The 20,626-nt window shown below is 34.8% G+C and overlaps 1 protein-coding gene across 1 annotated transcript in view; it reads left to right on the plus strand.

Moving 5' to 3' along the window:
- LOC137622793 (chaoptin) overlaps positions 1 to 12,338 on the plus strand; it is a 457,349-nt gene extending 445,011 nt beyond the window's left edge. Inside the window, 2 exon segments of the mRNA XM_068353389.1 lie at positions 3,870 to 3,997; positions 11,417 to 12,338. Of these exon segments, the coding sequence (XP_068209490.1) occupies positions 3,870 to 3,997; positions 11,417 to 11,635 (347 nt within the window). The 3' untranslated portion in view covers positions 11,636 to 12,338.
- Positions 12,339 to 20,626: the final 8,288 nt, after the last annotated feature.

Raw genomic sequence — 20,626 nt, forward strand, 5'->3', positions numbered from 1 at the left:
TAGATAGCTATAGATGAAATGGAATAGATAGGTAGATAGCGATAGATGAAATGGAATAGACAGGTAGATAGCGATAGATGAAATGGAATAGATAGGTAGATAGCGATAGATGAAATGGAATAGACAGGAAGATAGCGATAGATGAAATGGAATAGATAGGTAGATAGCTATAGATGAAATGGAATAGATAGGTAGATAGCGATAGATGAAATGGAATAGACAGGTAGATAGCGATAGATGAAATGGAATAGATAGGTAGATAGCTATAGATGAAATGGAATAGATAGGTAGATAGCGATAGATGAAATGGAATAGACAGGTAGATAGCGATAGATGAAATGGAATAGATAGGTAGATAGCGATAGATGAAATGGAATAGATAGGAAGATAGCGATAGATGAAATGGAATAGATAGGTAGATAGCGATAGATGAAACGGAATAGATAGGTCGATAGCGATAAATGAAATGGAATAGATAGGTAGATAGCTATAGATGAAACGGAATAGATAGGTAGATAGCGATAGATGAAACGGAATAGATAGGTAGATAGCGATAGGTGAAATGGAGTTTGATAAAGAGAAAGAGTGGCATGGGAGAAAATTATTGAATTATTGAGACTTATTTTTAAAATCTTGACTCTTTTTCTCATATGACAGCGTTGATTTGCTTTATATGATATAATACATAAGGAAAGCAAAACTTGAACACTTACTTTCTGATTGCGAAATGAAATTTAAATTGATAAAAAAAAATTAATTAAATTAATTTGATTGATTAATTAAATGTTAATGATAAAATAAATTTAATTAATTAGATTAATCAATTAAATTAAATTAAGTAATTATATTTAATGAATTAATTAAATCAATTAATTAATTGAATTAGTTGATTAAATCAATTAAAAAATAAGATTAATTCACAATACATCATATCGATGATTATATAATGATAAATGAATAAATCTCAAATAAATGAAAGTTCAACAATACACCAAAATGGTGATATAAATATGCTGTTACCATTGGCCAAATATAGAGAACATAATTAAAGAAGAATTCTATTGGAAATCATTCTCACAACATGCTACAACCCTAGTTGGAAAAGCAGGATGCTATAAGCCAAGGGGCTCCAACAGGGAAAATAGCCCAGTGAGGAAAGGAAAAAGAAAAATAAGATATTTTAAGAAGAGTAACAACATGAAAATAAATATCTCCATAGGCAACATACAAGTGACCTGAGCCCATATCACTTGCGAGATGCTTATTAACGTCATTGTGAACCAATTTCACCTGAGTGTAACGTAGTCATCAGCTGTGTACACAAACTATGGTCAATTGCAAACATTTACAGACTTGCCTAGGGTGGAGCCCAACCAGCACTGGTTAGACCTTTCGTCAGATTACAATCAATTATTTTTTTGGTTCATACCTACGTTGTCCTCTCTCTCTCTCTCTCTCTCTCTCTCTCTCTCTCTCTCTCTCTCTCTGAGCAAAGATGGGCAGTAATTTTATTCTTCTGGAAGCCTTTTTAATGCTCTAGATGCTGTCTGATAAAAGATCTGGTAGTAATTTTTGTCTTCTGAAGAGTTTTAAAACGTATTCTCTCTCTCTCTCTCTCTCTCTCTCTCTCTCTCTCTCTCTCTCTCTCTCTGAGCAAAGATCTGGCTGTAATTTTATTCTTCTGGAAGCCTTTTCAATGTTCTAGATGCTGTCTGAGAAAAGATCTGGTTGTAATCTCTGTCTTCTGAAGAGTTTTAAACGTATTCTCTCTCTCTCTCTCTCTCTCTCTCTCTCTCTCTCTCTCTCTCTCTCTCTCAGCAAAGATCTAGCAGTAATTGTATTCTTCTGGAAGCATTTTTAATGTTCTAGATGCCTGAGCAAAGATCTGGCAGTAATTTTAGTTTTATGAAGAGTTTTAAACGTTATCTCTCTCTCTCTCTCTCTCTCTCTCTCTCTCTCTCTCTCTCCGAGCAAAGATCTAGTAGTAATTGTATTCTTCTGGAAGCATTTTTAATGTTCTAGACGCTGTCTGAGCAAAGATCTCGTAGTAATTTTAGTCTTCTGAAGAGTTTTAAACGTCTCTCTCTCTCTCTCTCTCTCTCTCTCTCTCTCTCTCTCTGCGCCTTTTTCAAATCCTATGCACAAACATCATTTTTGTAATAATGTGTTGAATAGATTAGTTGACAGAAATTGTCATCCACAGTTTATCCTTAAAATATTTCAGAAACATACCACAGGTGGAACTGATTGTATATATATATATATATATATATGTGTGTGTGTGTGTGTGTGTATCTGAGATGTGTTCTGATATTTTAAATGCCATTTGTAATATGGTAAAGTAATGCTACCATGGATCACCTATAACATTGATTTCACGTTCTATATTAGCTTGTATTTACTGTCAGAGATTATATCATATTAAAGAAGAATGTACATTAAACAAAACAAAAATTATTGCTGAGTCTATATTATTTATTTGGTGACCACAAAATGAAGAAATGAACCTCAGATATACTGATTTCACGTTCTACATTAGCTGATTTTTTACTATCAGATATAATATTATTGAAAAAAAAAAGAATATACATGAAACAAAAATTACGGCTGCCTATCTAATTTATTTGGTAACCACAAAATGAAAGAATGAAGCTCAGAGATAACATAAAAAAAAATGTATTTTAAACAAAAATTATGGCCGAGTCTAATTTATTTGGTGACCACAAAATGAAAAATAGAACTTCAGATTTCTTCACAAGTATGAACTGTATGTGACAGAAATAATCAAGATCTTGAATCCAAGGTTAATTAGATATGTTGTAAAGTTTTGGATTCAGAATTAAAAATTGTAGCCGTAAGTACGGCTCATGAATACAAATGTTAACTATTTCGAATTCATTTTAAACAAGAATTTTGAAATAAAAAGTCGTTTGGTGTTGGTATTCAGTAGCTTATGGTAACTTAAAAGTGAGGTGTGATTTTTTATTTGACATGTGACAATGATATGATTTACATCTTATCTGTAGTTGAGGTATTTCTAATGTTAAAGTAAGGGGCGGAATAATAATATGTTTAAGTAAGATGCAGAATAATCAAATGTTTAAGTTAGATGCGGAATAATATAATGTTTTAGTTAGATGCGGAATAATCAAATGTTTAAGTTAAATGCGGAATAATCAAATGTTTAAGTAAGATGCTGAATAATAAAATGTTTAAGTAAGAAGAAGAACAATCAAATGTTTAAGTAACATGTGGAATAATCAAATGTTGAAGTATGTAGAATAATCAAATGTCTAAGTAATTTTTGGAATAATCAAATGTTTAAGTTCGATGCAGAATAATAAAGTGATACTTGTCTTAACTTACTAGAGCCCTAATTCATTTTTCACTTTGGGCTGTTTTCATTTTTCTTGGATGAAAACGATTGTGACACAGCTTTTCATTATCTCTTATTGGTCCTCTCAACTTCTCATATTGACCCCAAACCATGTTATATCTTTTGGTGTTTATTCTTGCATTTTCTTCAAAACCTTTTTTTATTAATATTCTTCAGCGGAATAAAGACTAAAAACTCAAATTTGCACTTCTATGGCCTGTGCATCATTATTGTTAATATCAATTAAAAGTTTATGAAGTTTAGCTGTAGCTTCTTTCAAAAAAACTGATATACTATTCAAAATATCAGAATCAGGTCAGCTATCCCAGTTCATCATAAATATAAATGCTTATCCTTTTAAAAATACTACCCAATGTTTAAGATCTTCACTATTCACACTTTGAGAAGAATCGTACTTTCATATTCAATATAATTATCAATACATATTTAAGAAACGTAGATTAAATACTGTGAAATACTTTTTCTTGAACAGGTGGCATTGCACTGGAAGGGAACGACTGGACTTGTGAGTGTTCACTTGTCTGGCTCGGTCGGTGGCTGAGGAGATGGTTAAGAGAAACACTACAAATTCACACCGCAATGGTTAAAGGAGCCCAAGAGGTAAGTGAGAGAAACACTACAAATTCATAATTTGGTAGTTAAAGATGCTCAAGGGGTAATTGGGGGAAACACTACAAATTCCTACTGTTCAAGTTAAAAAAAAAAATCCTGAGAGTAAATGAGGGAAACACTACAAATTCACACTGCAATGTTAAAATACCCCCAACAGGTAAGTGAGAGAAACACTACAAATTCATAATTTGATAATTAAAGATGCTCAAGGGGTAATTGGGGGAAACACTACAAATTCATACTGTTCAAGTTAAAAAAAAAATTCAGAGTAAATGAGGGAAACACTACAAATTCATACTGTTCAAGTTGAAAAAAATCCTGAGAGTAAATGAAGGAAACACTACAAATTCACACTGCAATGTTTAAAGAACCCCAAGAGGTAAGTGAGAAAAACACTACAAATTTACAATTTGGTAGTTAAAGATGCTCAAGTGGTAATTGGGGGAAACACTACAAATTCATACTGTGCGAGTTAAAAAAAAAACCGTAAGAGTAAATGAGGGAAACACTACAAATTCGCACTGCAATGTTTAAACAGCCCCAAGAAGTAAGTAAGAGAAACACTACAAATTCACACTGTGATAGTTAAAAAGATGAGGGAACACTACAAATTCACACTGCAATAGTTAAAGAACCCCAAGATTGGCCAAGGCACCAGCCAGCCGTTGGGATACTACCGCTAGAGAGTTATTGGGTCCTTTGACTGTCCAGACAGTAATACATTGGATCCCTCTTTTTGGTTATGGCTCATTTCATCTTTGCCTACATATACACTGAATAGTCTGGCTTATTCATTACACATTCTCCTCTTTCCTCATACACTTGACAACACTGAAATTACCAAACAATTATTCTTCTCTCAAGAGGTTAACTACTGCACTTTAGTTATTCAGTAGCTACTTTCCTCTTGGTAAGGGTAGAAGAGACACTTTAGCAATGGTAAGCAGTTCTCTTAAGAGAAGGACCTTTAAAAATAAAACCATTGTTCTCTAGTCTTGGGTAGTGCCATAGCCTCTATACCATGGTCTTCCACTATCTTGGGTTAGAGATCCCTTGTTTGAGGGTACACTTGGGCACACTATTCTGTCTTGTTTCTCTTCCTCTTGTTATTTTAAAGTTTTTATCTTCTTGTTATTTTCAAGTTTTTATAGTTTATATATGAAAGATTTATTTTAATGTTTTGTTCTTAGTTTTTCTCTATTTCCTTTCCTCACTGGGCTATTTTCCCTGTTAGAGCCCTTGGGCTTTTAGCATCCTGCTTTTCCAAATAGGGTTGTAGCTTAGCAAGTAGCAATAATAATAATAATAATAATAATAATAATAATAATAATAATAATAAAAAGATAAGTGAGAGAAACACTGCACAGTCACAATTTGATAGTTAATAAAAACCCAAGATGTCAAAGAGGGAAACACTACAAATTCACAAGGCAATGCTAAAAGATGCTCAAGAAAGTAAGTGGGAGAAACAGTACAAGTTCACATTGTAATAGTTAAAGAACCCCAAGAGGAAATACTAAAAATTCATACTGATAGTTAAAGAGAGAAACACCACAAATTCACACATGGATGGTTAAGGCCACTGAGAGGTAAAAGAGAGAAACACTACAAATTCACACCGCCATGATTTAAATGAGCTTAAAAGGAGAAAGGGATATATTCAGTATCTGGGGGTTTATTTTTTAACTTGTGTACCCGAGCCGTCAAAAATGACGTCAAAATATTTAGATAGATATGCACACGCACACACACACAGATTTAAAGCTTCCTACCCCCCCCCCCCCCCTTTCCTAACTACAAACCACTTGTGGACAGTGTGTGGTTTTCGAGTTTACCTCTTGGGGTCCCCCTTCTCTCCAGGGTATGACTACTCTCAGCTCACCCTTGAATGTGACAGGATATACATATATATATATATATAGATATATATATATATATATATATATATATATATATATATATATATATATATATATATATATAGCTAGACAATTGCTCTTTATTACATAGGAGAGATTTGTGTGTTTGTCCTGTTTGAAATCACAATACTACTTGTGTAATTTTACTATAGAGTATTTTTTATCATCGAGTCCTATTATATTTCTCTGCATCTCATTTTTTTCTGCATTTTGATCCCTTAGAAAAGTGGATAGCAAATTTGAATATTCTAATCACAGAGTACTAAAAAATGCAGAATTGGTGATTAATTTTTTTCCGTAGTCCCAAATTTTTACTGTGAATCTTTCATCTGGTTGAAAATGGAAGAACTATTTTGTCGAATCTCACGTCAAAATCCTTGGAATTGCTAATAGGAATAACAGCTTTTATTGAATAGTCCTCTGGATTATTCTATATATTATTCTTTACGCAAAAATATATGATTGAAAAATGCGATCTGACTGATTGCAATGATTCCAGAGGCATCACAGTTACGTCAGTTGTCATGAAAATGTATTGTATGCTCAATCCAAAGAGACTAGAGAGAAAGATTCGAGAAAAGAATTAGAAAAAGGAAGTTGTATGTCCTAACAAATTTTCATTTTAAGACATGTGGTACAATGATAATAATAATAATAATAATAATAATAATAATAATAATAATAATTTAGATAGCATGGCATGATTAGGAACTGATAATTGAAATACTAGTATCCGTAATGTAACTCTAAATTCCTTGACCTATCTTATCTTAAAGGAATGATTTGTCACTAACGTGACATGAGTTTAGGCTACGTTCTTTCTTGTATTATTATTATTATTATTATTATTATTATTATTATTATTATTATTATTAGCTAAGCTACAACCCTAGTTGGAAAAGCAAGATGCTGTAAGCCCAAAGGCTCCAACATGGAAAAAATAGCCCAGTGAGGAAAGGAAATAAGAAAATAAATAAACTATATAAGAAGTTATGAACATTTAAAATAAAGTATTCTAAAAACATTGATAAAATTATTTGACGTACATATAGCTTTATTTGGGTATTTATTTTAGATAATTTAGTGTATGCCTTTCAATTAAGATATTTTTTTTTTCTTGTTTACGTTTTTCAAGATCCATATGGAAAGTATTCGATATATTTTTAATTTATATTTAAGATTCCTTAACACACACACACACACACACACACATATATATATATATATATATATATATATATATATATATATATATATATATATATATATATTTTATATATATTCAAGGTTCCTTATCCTTTAAACAAATAGGTAGCTTCCACATAAGATTTTTCACCTTCATCTTGGTGGTATTCTTATACAATATCTCCCTTAAAATCTTCCGCTAATTTAGATGTTGAATTATAAATTCTCTCATATTCGGAGTCTATTGTAATATCTAAACTTGTGTTTCTGATGCGCTTTAATAAATTAAATTCTGATTTAATATTTCTAGAACGCCAGACTTGGGTTTGAGCCCCGCTCAAACTCGTTACATCTTTTGATCGCTGCCATCCTTGTTAGTTAAGGATGGGATCCTATAGGGCTATCTGCTGATTCACCAGTAGCCATTGCCTGGCCCTCCTAGGTATTAGCTTGGGTGAAGAGGGGGCTTGAGCGCTGATCATATGTTTATATGGTCAGTCTCTAGGGCTTTGTTCTACTTGATAGGGCAATGTCATTGTCCCTTACCTCTGCGACTCATGATCGGCCTTCAAACCTTTAAGCCTTGGAATAAGTTTTTGAAATGCTTAAACTTTGATGTCTGATATCTTTCGATTGATTGATTGATTAGGAGTTATCTGGCATCCTGACATCTAAGGTCATTGACGCCTTTGTTAGTTGTTATAAATAGATAGATAGATAAATAAGTTAATAAATGGTAATTTAATCTAAAACAATAAACGCAAAACGTCATCATAACAATTGAATAATGAAATCTTTATTGAAGTCATAAAAATCATTTTATATCTGATTCATAATTAAGGTATTTTTTTTTTATTTCTCTCGTTTACATTTTGGGATTTCAAAATTATTAGTATGTCTCATAACATAATTCCTTTGAATAACACGACTAATTAGCGCTTTTTGTTTTGAAAAACCTCTAATTGTTCCCGAAACTTTTTCCAAAAATTACATAGATAACAACAATGTTAATGTTACAGTCTGGACATCATTTTTCCAATAAACAATTTCCTAATATGATCTATCAACCGCATGTTTTAAAAACTATAATTGTTCACGGAACTTTTTTTTTTTTCGAAAAATGAGATATGAAACAACATTGTTAACATTACGATATGAATAGATAATTTGTTCTTTAATCTTGCTGCTTTGTGAAAGGAAATTCTAATGAGATCCTTAAGGTGCACAGCAGCAGCATGTTTAGGTCTTTGAAAAAACTTCCTCATAATTGTTACAAATTCGCAGTTGTTGGTATACCACACGAAAAATAATTCATATATTCATATTTAATCTTCAAAGAAAAATATCTGTGTAAACAGGTTTTATTTCCTTGCTGGGCTATTTTTTCCCTGTTGTAGCCATTGAGCTTATAGCATCTTGCTTTTCCGACTGGGGTTATAGCTTAGCATGTAATAATAATAATAATGATAATAATAATAATAATATTATTATTATTATTATTATTATTATTATTATTATTATTATTATTACTTTCTGAGCTACAGCCCTAGTTGGAAAAGCAGGATGCTATAAGACCAGGGGTCCCAACAGGGAAAAATAGCCCGGTGCGGAAAGGAAACAAAGAAAAATTAAATATTTTAGGAACAGTAACAACATTGAAATAAATATTTCCTATATAAACTATAAAAACCTTAACAAAACAAGAAGAGAAATTAATTAGAATAGTGTGCCCGAGTGTACCCTCAAGCAAAAGAACTAATAATAATAATAATAATAATAATAATAATAATAATGATAATAATAATAATGTGTGCAAATATGTAAAATTACCTATACAACTTAATGATAATTAGCTCTTTAGAGGCTTAGTGCCAACTTTGATTACACAATAATTAATCAGTGTAAAGTTTGGTACAACTTCCCGTTGACGATAATTAGTCCTTGCACAGTTAATTTCGACTGTGGATTCACTAAACTCAGGCTGCTATAAATTATTAACAAGCAGTGTACGCGACCCGTCAAGAATGACGGCTAAATATTTAGATAAATATGCCGACAGAAGCACACATATACTGATTTAACCCTCCACCCCTCCCCCAAGAGATTGTGGTTTCCGGTTGTATCTCCAGTCTCCCTCTCACCTAGGGGTATCTCGGGTTCTCACCCCGAGGGACGGGGAGAGAGTGAATAGTCATACGTCTGGCATTGTCGTTGAGCGTGACAGGAAAAAAATATTTGTATATATATATGCATGTGTGTGTGTGCAGCCAGACACTTACTCTTTATTATTTAATGGAGATGGCTGAGATGTGTTTATTTATTGTTATTTAACGCAATCACTTACAAAAAACTGCTTTTGCTTGACATTATCTCTCAGTTAATACAGCTATTTAAAAATCATAATGACTTTTATAATACTAGCCAGCTTGTTGGACAGCTAATGATCATTAGAGCAGTATCACCAATTTTATTATGATCGTGACTAAATTTAAGTCTGCTAGAATATTAGATCTCTCTCTCTCTCTCTCTCTCTCTCTCTCTCTCTCTCTCTCTCTCTCTCTCTCTCTCTCTCTCGTCAATAGTGTACTTTGTTATTGTTATTTTTTAGTTGATATTTTCATCTCTTTATTTTCAATAACCAGTTTTTTGGCTCCGATGCGGCATACTTCCACGAACCACATTCATAGGGTAGTCTTGCGATCCTCCCAGTTTCAACCAGATGAGTCTGGCTAGGCCTCCCCTCAACTCCCTACCCCTCCAGGTACCAGGATTGACAGGGCCTAGGAACCCCATTATAGTCCTGGTTGCCAGTGTGTGCTCTTCTCTCTCGTTTCAGACTAGATTTCCTCACCAGTGTCTCATGTGTGGTGTCCTTGTTGTGCACTTCATGTCGGGGTTCTCTTTATTTTCGGGAGAGCACGAGTCCGAGTGTTTGAATTGGCCTGACTTGCAATGGAAGTTTATAGCCACCAAGAGGAACAAGAAGGACTGGTCACCATTGGAGATGAGTCATGACCTGTCCAACAAAGCGTGGCACACGAGGGGGTGGAAACAGCTGACCTTCCGCTTTGTTCCTTCCTTCGAGGTAAAAACCCTGATCTCCATGGTAGCAGACTCCGGGTTCGAGGAATCTTCAATTTCCACCACCCCGAAATCCGGAGACATCAAGGATCTTTTCCTCTGTCCAGTTTAGAAATGAGGGAATACCTGGATTGGATGGCGAGGCTATGTCCTGCCATCAAAAGCCTCTTCATTTCCATAGGAAGGATTAAAAGCCAGTCTCTAAGAACACCATCTTGCTTTGGCTACAAGAAACAATCAGGAGGGCCTACCAGTCAACAAGTACAACCCTGCTAAAATCAACGAAACCCCGCGAGGTCAGGAATTTTGGCACTTCTTTGGCATTTTCCAGGAATATGGCAGTCACTCAGGTCTTGAGGGCAGGGGTGTAGAATAGACATTCCCCCTTTACGTCTCTTTATCTAGAAGACTGCCGGGTAGAATCTCTTGATGCATGCTGAATGATAAGAAGGGTAAACTATATCTTTCCCTGTTCCCTCTTCCCACTTCACAAGCGTGTTCGTAGTTATCAGACGAAGTATCAACCAGCATTGGTGAGTGTGATCCTTCCTTGTTAACCTTGCCAGCAAAGGTATGGTCATGTCTTTTGATTTGAGTTGTTGGTTGAGTGCCTATCTAGATGGCCTCCTCTCACCCCTTCGGTCTCCCTTCGTTACCTGTGTCATCTTTTCACCCCTCCTCCTAACCATGAGTCTCCTATAAATGTGGTTCATGGAACTATACCGCATCGGAACAAATGACAAATTATTATTAATTTGTATTTTTCCTAGCTATACTTACCATAAACCACATTTAGGTTACTGTCCGACCTACCTTCCCCGCGAGATCCCAAAGGTGGGGGTTAAGGGTGTATCGACAGAACTGCAATGGGGTTCTTGGGCCCGGTCAAGGCCCTAGTTAACCTTGGGTGGTATCTTGGTGCCTGGAGGGGTAGGGAATTGGGAGAAGCCTACTGGATTTTTCTGGTTGAAACTGTGAGGATCCTAGGACTCTTTTATGAATGTGGTTCGTGGTAAGTATAGCTAAGAAAAATACAAATTACTAAGAATTTGTCATTTTTAACCAGTAATATTGTTCACCATATGACGTCACACACTTCCATTTAATCAACTTTCTCTCTCTCTCTCTCTCTCTCTCTCTCTCTCTCTCTCTCTCTCCATTATGATCTATAGATTTACATTGTACACAATTATCCTAACCTGTTCTTTTCCCTCAAACACAGGTACAATCTAAGGTCAGGGCGGCTACCTGCTATGACCCCAGAAAGGGTCAGCACCTGCCCCTCCTGGAACTGCATTCGGAAGACCTCGGGTGCCACGCCTCTGCCCTGAGCGACTCCGGCCTGGCCTCTTCGACGGCCACGCCCAAGGCCTTCATCGTAGGTCTGGCAGCTCTGGTCCTCTTGGCGCCGATGGTCGTACAACAACTGCTCGGGTCCTGATAGTGACGGAAATTTGGTGTCTACTGGAAAAAATATATATGAAAAAAAAATATGATTTTTTTAAACTGTTCATAAATAGTTAAATCTTAGGTTTAGTTCGCTTCGCGAGACTTATTGGTGAAGTGTGATTGACGTGGCCAGGACCTGTTCCTATGGGTGACGAACGTTGATTTGAAAAATATATATATATATATACTTTTTGGTGACTATTGGTGCGTAGGACAACAAGAATGTCTCAGTGGCTATGCTTTTTTTTCATAGCGCTGAGACGACCTTTTTGTTTTTTTTGTCTGTAGAAACTGAGATCTGAGATCCAAAACCTTTTCCCTCTCGTTCCTTTTCAGAGTCTTAGAAAAAAAACAGCAATAAATGTGAAGTTGCACTTTATTTTGTAATATCTCGAGCACAAATATTTGTTAAATAAGAAGAGAAAAGTAAATAGACATTGTGGTTAATGAAGAAGTGTCATTAAAAATTCTTATAGGTTATGAAGTGAGTGAAAGTCCAGGGAAAGAGTGTTTGACATTTGTCAAAATATATAGAAATTAATATACGGGTTCAAGCAATAGGAATGGATCATACAAACCTCTGCATGGTGTAGTCCCTATAAATTAAAGCAATAAAATGTATGGACCATTTGCGGAAGTAATAGAGGTGTAATGGAATGGAAAAATCTATAGGTAACACTTAACCCTCTGCTAAGTGCCACATATATATATATATATATATATATATATATATATATATATATATACATATATATATGTATATGTATATATATAATTTTATATACTATATGTATATATATATATATATATATATATATATATATATATATATATATATATATATATATATATATATATATATATATCGTTTATGATATCAATGAACACTTTGTTTCCACGAGTTTCTCCCCAGTGCTTCTAAGAAAGACCTTATTGCTTGTAATTTCCGCTTGCAGAGATTTTATTGTTTATATAAAACTGAAAATTAATTGATGGCATCTGACCAAGAAGTGTCTCATATACTTGAGAAGTGGAGTAAAAAGAATAATTAACAATACACAGAAGTAATTGAGAATCACTCGCAAGGTCACTCCTGGCCCCACCGTGGTGACCTGGGGTCACAGTGTGATAATTGATGATGGTAACGATGTAAGTGATGGTACTGCCAGTGATAAAAAAAAAAAAAAGCGAGCTGAGAATCACAAGTGTAGAAATCCTCCTTACTTTGTCTGTGTGAAATCACTTTCAACCTATATCTCGCGTTTAATGACACAATTTAGTAGTTTGTTTATTTTCTTGTTATAGTTAAAAGACGATTGAGGTTTGTTTCTTTATGGTAGGACATAAACTTTTATATTCTGTAAAGTAGAATCCAGGTATAACCGAAAGGAAAGTTATTAAAAGTCTTTTTGACCAATCACTGCACAACTTCCCTGTAGGAAAAAAAAGTCACCGCAGGCTATCCGGGTGAAATAGGCCCCGCCCACCTGATGGCGTCATGGCATGTTTCCACCACTCACGAGAGTTCCCGCTTAGTGCAAGCACTACTTATGTTGTTGAACAAAATTTCCAGTATATTTTAGCATGTAACTTCTTTCTTCACTTAATTCTATATTACCTTTGAAATTAATACATTACAGTACACTTAAAATCATAGGTCTTTTATAATTAAAATAATGCATATTAAAGCATAACTTTCATACATTTAAAATCATTACACATTGAATCATTAGGTTCTTAGAATTACAATTATAGATTTCTTATATTGAAGATTATGACATTTAAAACCCTGGGTTAACACTTGTACCATAATACTGTATTTCAAATAGTCCATCCATCTATCTACCAAGGCACTTGCCCCAATTTTGGGATAGCCAACATGAAAAAAAGAACAAAGGGAACTTCCCTTAGCTCCTCCCAGCCTGACGAGAGGCTCAACCGAGTTTGATTGATACTGCTAGGGTGCCACAGCCAAGCCTCCCACGTTATCCACCACAAATGAAGCTTCATATGCTGAATCCCATATTGCTGCTACCTCAGCGGCCAATGCTAATTAATTTCTTACACCAATTTTCATCCTCCCTTCTTCGTTCCTAACCTTCTCTATTCGAGATACACGAGCCATACATTTCAAGCACTTCATCTCGAACACATTCAATTTCTGTCTCCATCACGTTCATTCCCCACAACTTCAATTCATACATCACAGTTAGTACAATCTTTTTCCTATACAGAACTCTCTTTACATTCATTTAACCTTCTATTCTTTACTACTTCCTTCACTGCCCCTAACACTTTACATCCATCATTCACTCTCTGACATACATCTGCTTTCACCACCATTTGCAGCAAAAACAGACCCCAAGTACTTAAACTGTTCTACTTCCTCAAGTAACTCTCCATTCAACATAACATTCAACCTAGCACCACCCTCCTCTCTTGTGCATCTCATAACCTTACTCTTACCCTCATTAACCCTTAACTTCCTTCCCTTACATACCCTCCCAAACTCTGTCACTAATCGACCCAGCTTTTCTTCCTTGACTGCAATCAATACCGTATCATCCACAAACAACTGATTCACATTCCGCTTATGATCACTCTCATCCATCAGTTTCAATCCTTGACCAAGCACTCAAGCATTCACCTCTTTCACAACTCCATCAAGAATCAAATTGAACAACCATGACGAAATCAAACATCCATGTCTCAGTCCCACTCTCAGTGGAAACCATTCACTCACTTCATTTCTTATCCTAACACATGCTTCACTATCTATGTATAAACTCTTCACTGCTTACAAAAACCTTCCTCCAATGCCATGTAACCTCATCACATTCCACATTGCTTCCCTATCAACTCTATCATAAGCTTTCTCCAGATCTATAAATGCAACACACACCTCCTTACCTTTTGCTAAATATTTATCGCATATCTGCCTAACTGTAAAAATCTGATTCATACATCCCTTACTTCTTCTAAAAACCTTTGTACTTCTAAGATTGCATCCTCTGTTGTATCCTTAATCGTATTAATTAACAATTTACCATATACTTTTCCAACCACACTCAATAAATGCATACCCCTTGAATTACAACACTCATGCAGATCTCCCTTACCTTTGTATAGCAGAACTATACACACACACACACCCAATATATTTGTACTATTCACAACATGAAACATATATAAAACTATCTCACTAACCATTCAAGTACAGTCACACCCCCTTCTTTTAACATGTCAGCCCTCATGCCATCCATACCAGGTGTTTTTTCTGCTCCTGTTTCAGCTAGTGCTCTCCTCACTTCCTTTCTTGTAATCTCTCTCTCATTCTCATCTTCTATCACTGGTACCTCAACACATGTAACAAAAATTATATCTGCCTCCCAAATATCCTCAACATTCAGCAACCTTTTAAAATATTCAGCCCATTTTCTTGCCTCCTCTCCTTTCAACAACCTTCCATTTTCATCTTTCCCGGTCTCTTCACTTCTTTCCAAATCCTCTTCTTATTCTCTTCATATGAAGGACCCAATTCCTGGCCCACCTCTAGTCAGCTGCCCTCTTTGCCCTGGCTACCTTATTCTTACTTCCACATTTTTCTCTATATCTTTCATACTTCTCTATGCCATTGCTCTGCGGCCATTCTTCAAATGGCCTCTCTTTCTCTTCCACTTTTATCTTCACCCTTATTCCTCCATCCACTACCCTTCCTTATGCTGCCTCCAATAATCCTCTTACCACACATATCACTTGCAATCCCAACAAAATTTTCTTTTACTAACTTCCACTCCTCCTCTAAATTACCAGTTTCTCTCACTTTCACTATGTCATATGTCACTTCCAACCTTTCTTAATATTCACTTTTTACCTCTGGTTTTTCAGCTTTTCAACTTTCACTACCTCCCTTTTACATCCCCCCACTCTATTCCCCAACTCTTTTGCTATGACCAATTTCCTTCAACCAAAAAGTGATCAGACATACCGTTAGCCATACCCCTAAACACGTGCCCATCTTTCTATCTTCCAAATATCCCTCTTGTTATTAACATATAATCCACTAATGCCCTTTCTACCAGTCTTCCATTTGCCACTTTTACCCATGTATGCTTGTTATTATCTCGTTTCTTGAAAAAACTACCTCCTTCCATTCCACTATTTTATCTGTCATCCATTCACTCAGCAATAAAGACACACCTTCTCTTGCTCTTACCCTTTCATTTCCAGGCACTCTACCTGTCACTTCACCAAACATCACTTCAACCTTCCCTTTTATCTTTGGCTCACACAAGGCCAATACATTCATCCTTCTATTCCAAGGCATACTTCCACTCTTACATCTTTTACTCTCCATCATACCACATCTACGCACATTCATACACCCCAAAACCAGAGTGTGGGGAGCAGTCACTCTCCCCATAGTTCCTCTTTTTGATATCTCACAGGAAACTATACAGGAGAGGGGAGTCCCAGCCCCCCCCCCCCCCCCCCCCCCCCGTTTTAGTCGCCTCTACCTCACAGGGATACGATGGCACTAATCTAATTGTTGTTTTGCCCCCCCCCCCCCCCCCCCCAGCAGTAAAAGTAGAAACGTAATGGAATTAGTGAAAGTGGGGAAATGCCATGTAGTAAAAAAAGTAAAAGGAAAATAGTAAGAATAGACAGAGGACTGATAGGTGGGTAGTTTGGTGTCCCAAGAGGAGAGCCGGATAAGGTGATGATGGCTGTGGCATGGGGAACTGATTTACAAGGCCATGAACAATAGGCTTGGGAGCAAGAAAGGCAGGCAAAGAGAAACTGTTTTTTGGGTGAAAAAAAAGGTAAAGTAATAAAGGTAAAAGAAATGGGTAGGAAATAAGAAAAGGGAGATATCTTGCATGAGGGAAACCTATAGCATAAGACGAGCACTAATGCGGAAAGCTAAGCGTGAAGCATAGTAAACGGAGTTGAAAGGAATATGAAATGTTGATGAGTGGTGGTGAGGAGGGGGACGTATGTTTTGCTTCCGTCAGACCGCATTCCGAAAATAGATGTGTATTTCTGATAGTTTTAACTTTATTTGTAAATGCCAGTGTTATGTTTTTGTGGCATATAATTGTAGGAATTATAATTAAAAGTGTGAAGAAAGAGGTTACAATCCGAAATATATTGAAATACTTTTTGAGCAACTTAAATAGTGCTTGCACTGAGAAGGAACTATTATGAGTGGTGGAACCATACCATGACGTCATCAGGTGGGCGTGACCTATTTTGCCCGGATAGATGGTGGCGACTTTTTTTATAGTTAGACAACGTATACATTCAGAATTTACTTCTTATTTTGATGTATGATTTGACTTTAGATGGGACTTTCCAAAAGATATTCACTTTAAGTTTGTGAAAAAGTAGGATCTTAAGACTATACCGTCTGGAATTTTGAAGTAGAGTTACATAAAGCAATACATTTATGATAAAAGGATAAAGTTTAACATACAGTCAAACAAGTTCTTATAGCGGGAGGGGTTAGAGAGAATTATGATTTTTTTTAAGACAGATTATTTTCATCTTCAAATCTGCAGAAGATTCGTAGAAGTTTCTATACTCTTAGTAAACGCACGTACAGCTTCCAACAAGGAAAGATTTAAACACTAGTAGAAGCACATATCTATTTTTCATCTTTATAATCGTATCCGCAGGCGAATGTACATCAGACCTCCTTAGAAATAAATTACCTTTTTAATTGAAAAACTAAAAAGACTTGTCGCTATCGTAGCCTTTAGAGCAGAAGATGAAATCAGTCTGTGTCACGGAGTCGTCTACAGAAATTATTATCAAGAGAACATAATTAGGAAACGGAAAATCTAAAGAAATATTCTTCGTGAACTTATTGATTTTGTCTTTTTGTCTGAAGGGTTTATAGTAGGAAAAATCTATTCTCTTGGCTGTCATATGGGAATTATATATTGGCTATTAAGCTATCAACTAGGTAAAAAAAAAATCTAGAATATTTGCCAACAGATTTTACTTTTTTTTTCTTTTTATTAGCTTCCTAGAAAGTTATATGTTATCTCGGAAATCTAAACACAAGGTATTAAATTCTAATATACTGTAGTCCCTATCTGCATTATTCCGTTCAGGGAATTTATGAATATTTTAGAGCATACTCCACTTGAAATTTCGATGAGGTGAAGGCTATGTTGAAAATGAAATGGATATATCCTTTGGATATTGATGAAAGAGGCACCATTGTCGAGGACTTTACTCAAAATTATTTACTCTATTCTTATTTGAAATGATTTCTCTACCTCATACTTCATTAATGCTACTTCAAGCACTTTTTTCTTAATCATTTTTCTACATACATATGTTTTATATAACTCTTAATTGTCTTTTAAATCTTATTTCATCTAAATGTTTTGCTTAAATACAATATTTCATCCACTCTCTTATTTTTAATCCTACATCATTCACACTTTTCCTATAAACGTTAAGGTAAATTTCTCTTGGAAATCTTACCTCTTACAGTTTTCTTACCTTTAAAACTTACTTTACTTACACTCTCAACTTATAGTTCGTATTTTGTACACATTTTTTCTGTATAGACCCCATTTTGTCCACACTATCTTAAAACAGATCCATTACACCATTCTTTACCTAAAACAGCTTGCTCCCATGGAGATCATTCGACTGCAGAGGGTTGCTGAAGGGATCACAGCGCTAAAGCCACCCATTGGAGGCCTTCCCTCTTCAGGGAATGAATGGATCTCTTACCAGAACTGCTATTTTTTTTTCCGGAAATACACTCCATTCCTTGACATCCGGGCAGTCCATTCATCTTACAGAAATTCATCAGTTTGAGTATGCTTCAAAAACTCAGCATTTGCAATCTGATTACGATAAGTGTGCTCTTTCCATCCCTTCATTGTTAAAATACATACACACACGCATATATATATATATATATATATATATATATATATATATATATATATATATATATATATATATATATATATATATAAAGTATGTTTGCCCATCGAAATTATAAGTGAAATTATCTCTAATGTAATCATGTAAGAATATATATATATATATATATATATATATATATATATATATATATATATATATATATATCAGCTTTTTAAAATTTCCAATTAATATATGGTGACTAATATCTAAAGTAAGCAAAATTTTACAAGCCAAGTTAAACCCAAAAGCCATTTTTTTCTACTTGATATTAAAAAAAAATGCTTAGCGACAATAGAATAACTGATCTTACTGTAGTTTATAGAAGACTAAACCTAGTTGAGGAGTTTCTAATCACACGTACACACTACTTGTAATGGTTAAGGCTTCGGCGTTTTATAAATGCATTTTTTGAGGGAGAATCGTGCGCGCGCAGATATGTCTGTCAGTAAGAAGTGTGTGGTTTGTAATTAAAATTGTGTCTTTCAATGGGAATTGTATGATCCGTACTTCAAATTTTCTTTCATTCTGTTGATAGATTTATTCTTGCTAGTTTTAAATAGTTCTTCGACGACTTTCGTTATTTTTTATTATCATTATTGTTTTGCTGAGTACTGTCTGTATATGATGTATTGCTTTGGTTGGTGATAATTGTTTTTTTTTTATTATTTCAATTATTGGTGGACTGAAGTTATCATCTCCTCATCATCATTAAAATTATTTTTATTATAATTATAATTATTATTATTATTATTATTATTATTATTATTATTATTATTATTATCATTATTGTTATTTTTTTAATATAATCTCTGCCTCAGTAGCATTGATTTTATAATATATTTCTCACTGGCTCTATTGAGTCTCTTCTCTGCAGTACCGCATTCCACCAGTAATCGGGTAGGTAAATTCAGGGTAAGTCTCAAATCAGGTTTAAAGCAAAGTTTGCAAAGTAAAACATACAATTAACAGTGACACTTTTCGAGAGGTAACTCCTCCTTCCTCAGGCTAGAATGGTTGAAGCAGTGCTGGCAAGGTCCTCACATATGGCAGTCCGGGTTCGTTGGAAAAAACGGCGAATTTACATTGGCCCCCTCAAGCGCTGTAGGTGGAGCAAGTAGTGACGTAAGTGTGGCAGCGAATTTTCATTGGCTGGGGCACTCTCCGGGAAAAGCTGGTCCTCAGTCAGACTGCTGCTCCACTCACTCGTAGGCTGAATCAACTTCCAAACTAATTTGCTTGGGTTCCATCATACTAAAAAGAAAGATTGAGGATGAAGAATCCAGATATCGAAAAACTGTTCTAAGCTGGGACAGATTCTGCTGCTAAAACTATAATAGTTAACGTGAAATAAATATTGTAACAACAGTAGCGAATTTTGGAATCGAAAACATGTAGTATCTTCTCGGCAATTTCGAGGTAATTTAAACAGCTGATATTATGTTGAGATAATTGAGATTTTGTACCGAATTCTCATCAACTGAACCAAAAAATTAGAAGGGAAAAGGACATATCACCACAAACTATCTAAAGGATCTGTACTTTGAATAGATTTAAATCAGTCGTTGTAAAGATTAAATAATCCATAAAAATACGAGGTTGGAGATGAATTAACCAACGTCTTTCTGAGAAAACGCCAAGAAAAGATAGTGTTCCGTCAACAACAGACAGGAAAAGATCGCCTAAGAAAATTTTAAGTTCACTGCACCAACACCAGCGATAAAAGGTCAGATAAGAAAGTTATTACGTCACTCTGGAGGAGTTAAGCCATGAGCAAGAAGTTTGGACTGCTAAATGTTTCAATATAATTCATCTTTATACCAATCATTTTTTTTTTTTTTTTTTTTTGCATAATTTTGAATTTTATTCTTTTTTCCATCCAACCAATAACCATGCATTCATCTGTGTCCATTTTATCATTAGTCTTCATTTACTTTTCATTATTACATATCTTTTGAAATCACCATATTTTACAAGACTAAGATTTTGCAACTGATTTTACAGATTTGATAAATATGGCGTAGGAAATTTC

The sequence above is a fragment of the Palaemon carinicauda genome, chromosome 29 (genome assembly GCF_036898095.1).
Source record: "Palaemon carinicauda isolate YSFRI2023 chromosome 29, ASM3689809v2, whole genome shotgun sequence".
Taxonomy (NCBI): Eukaryota; Metazoa; Arthropoda; class Malacostraca; order Decapoda; family Palaemonidae; genus Palaemon; species Palaemon carinicauda.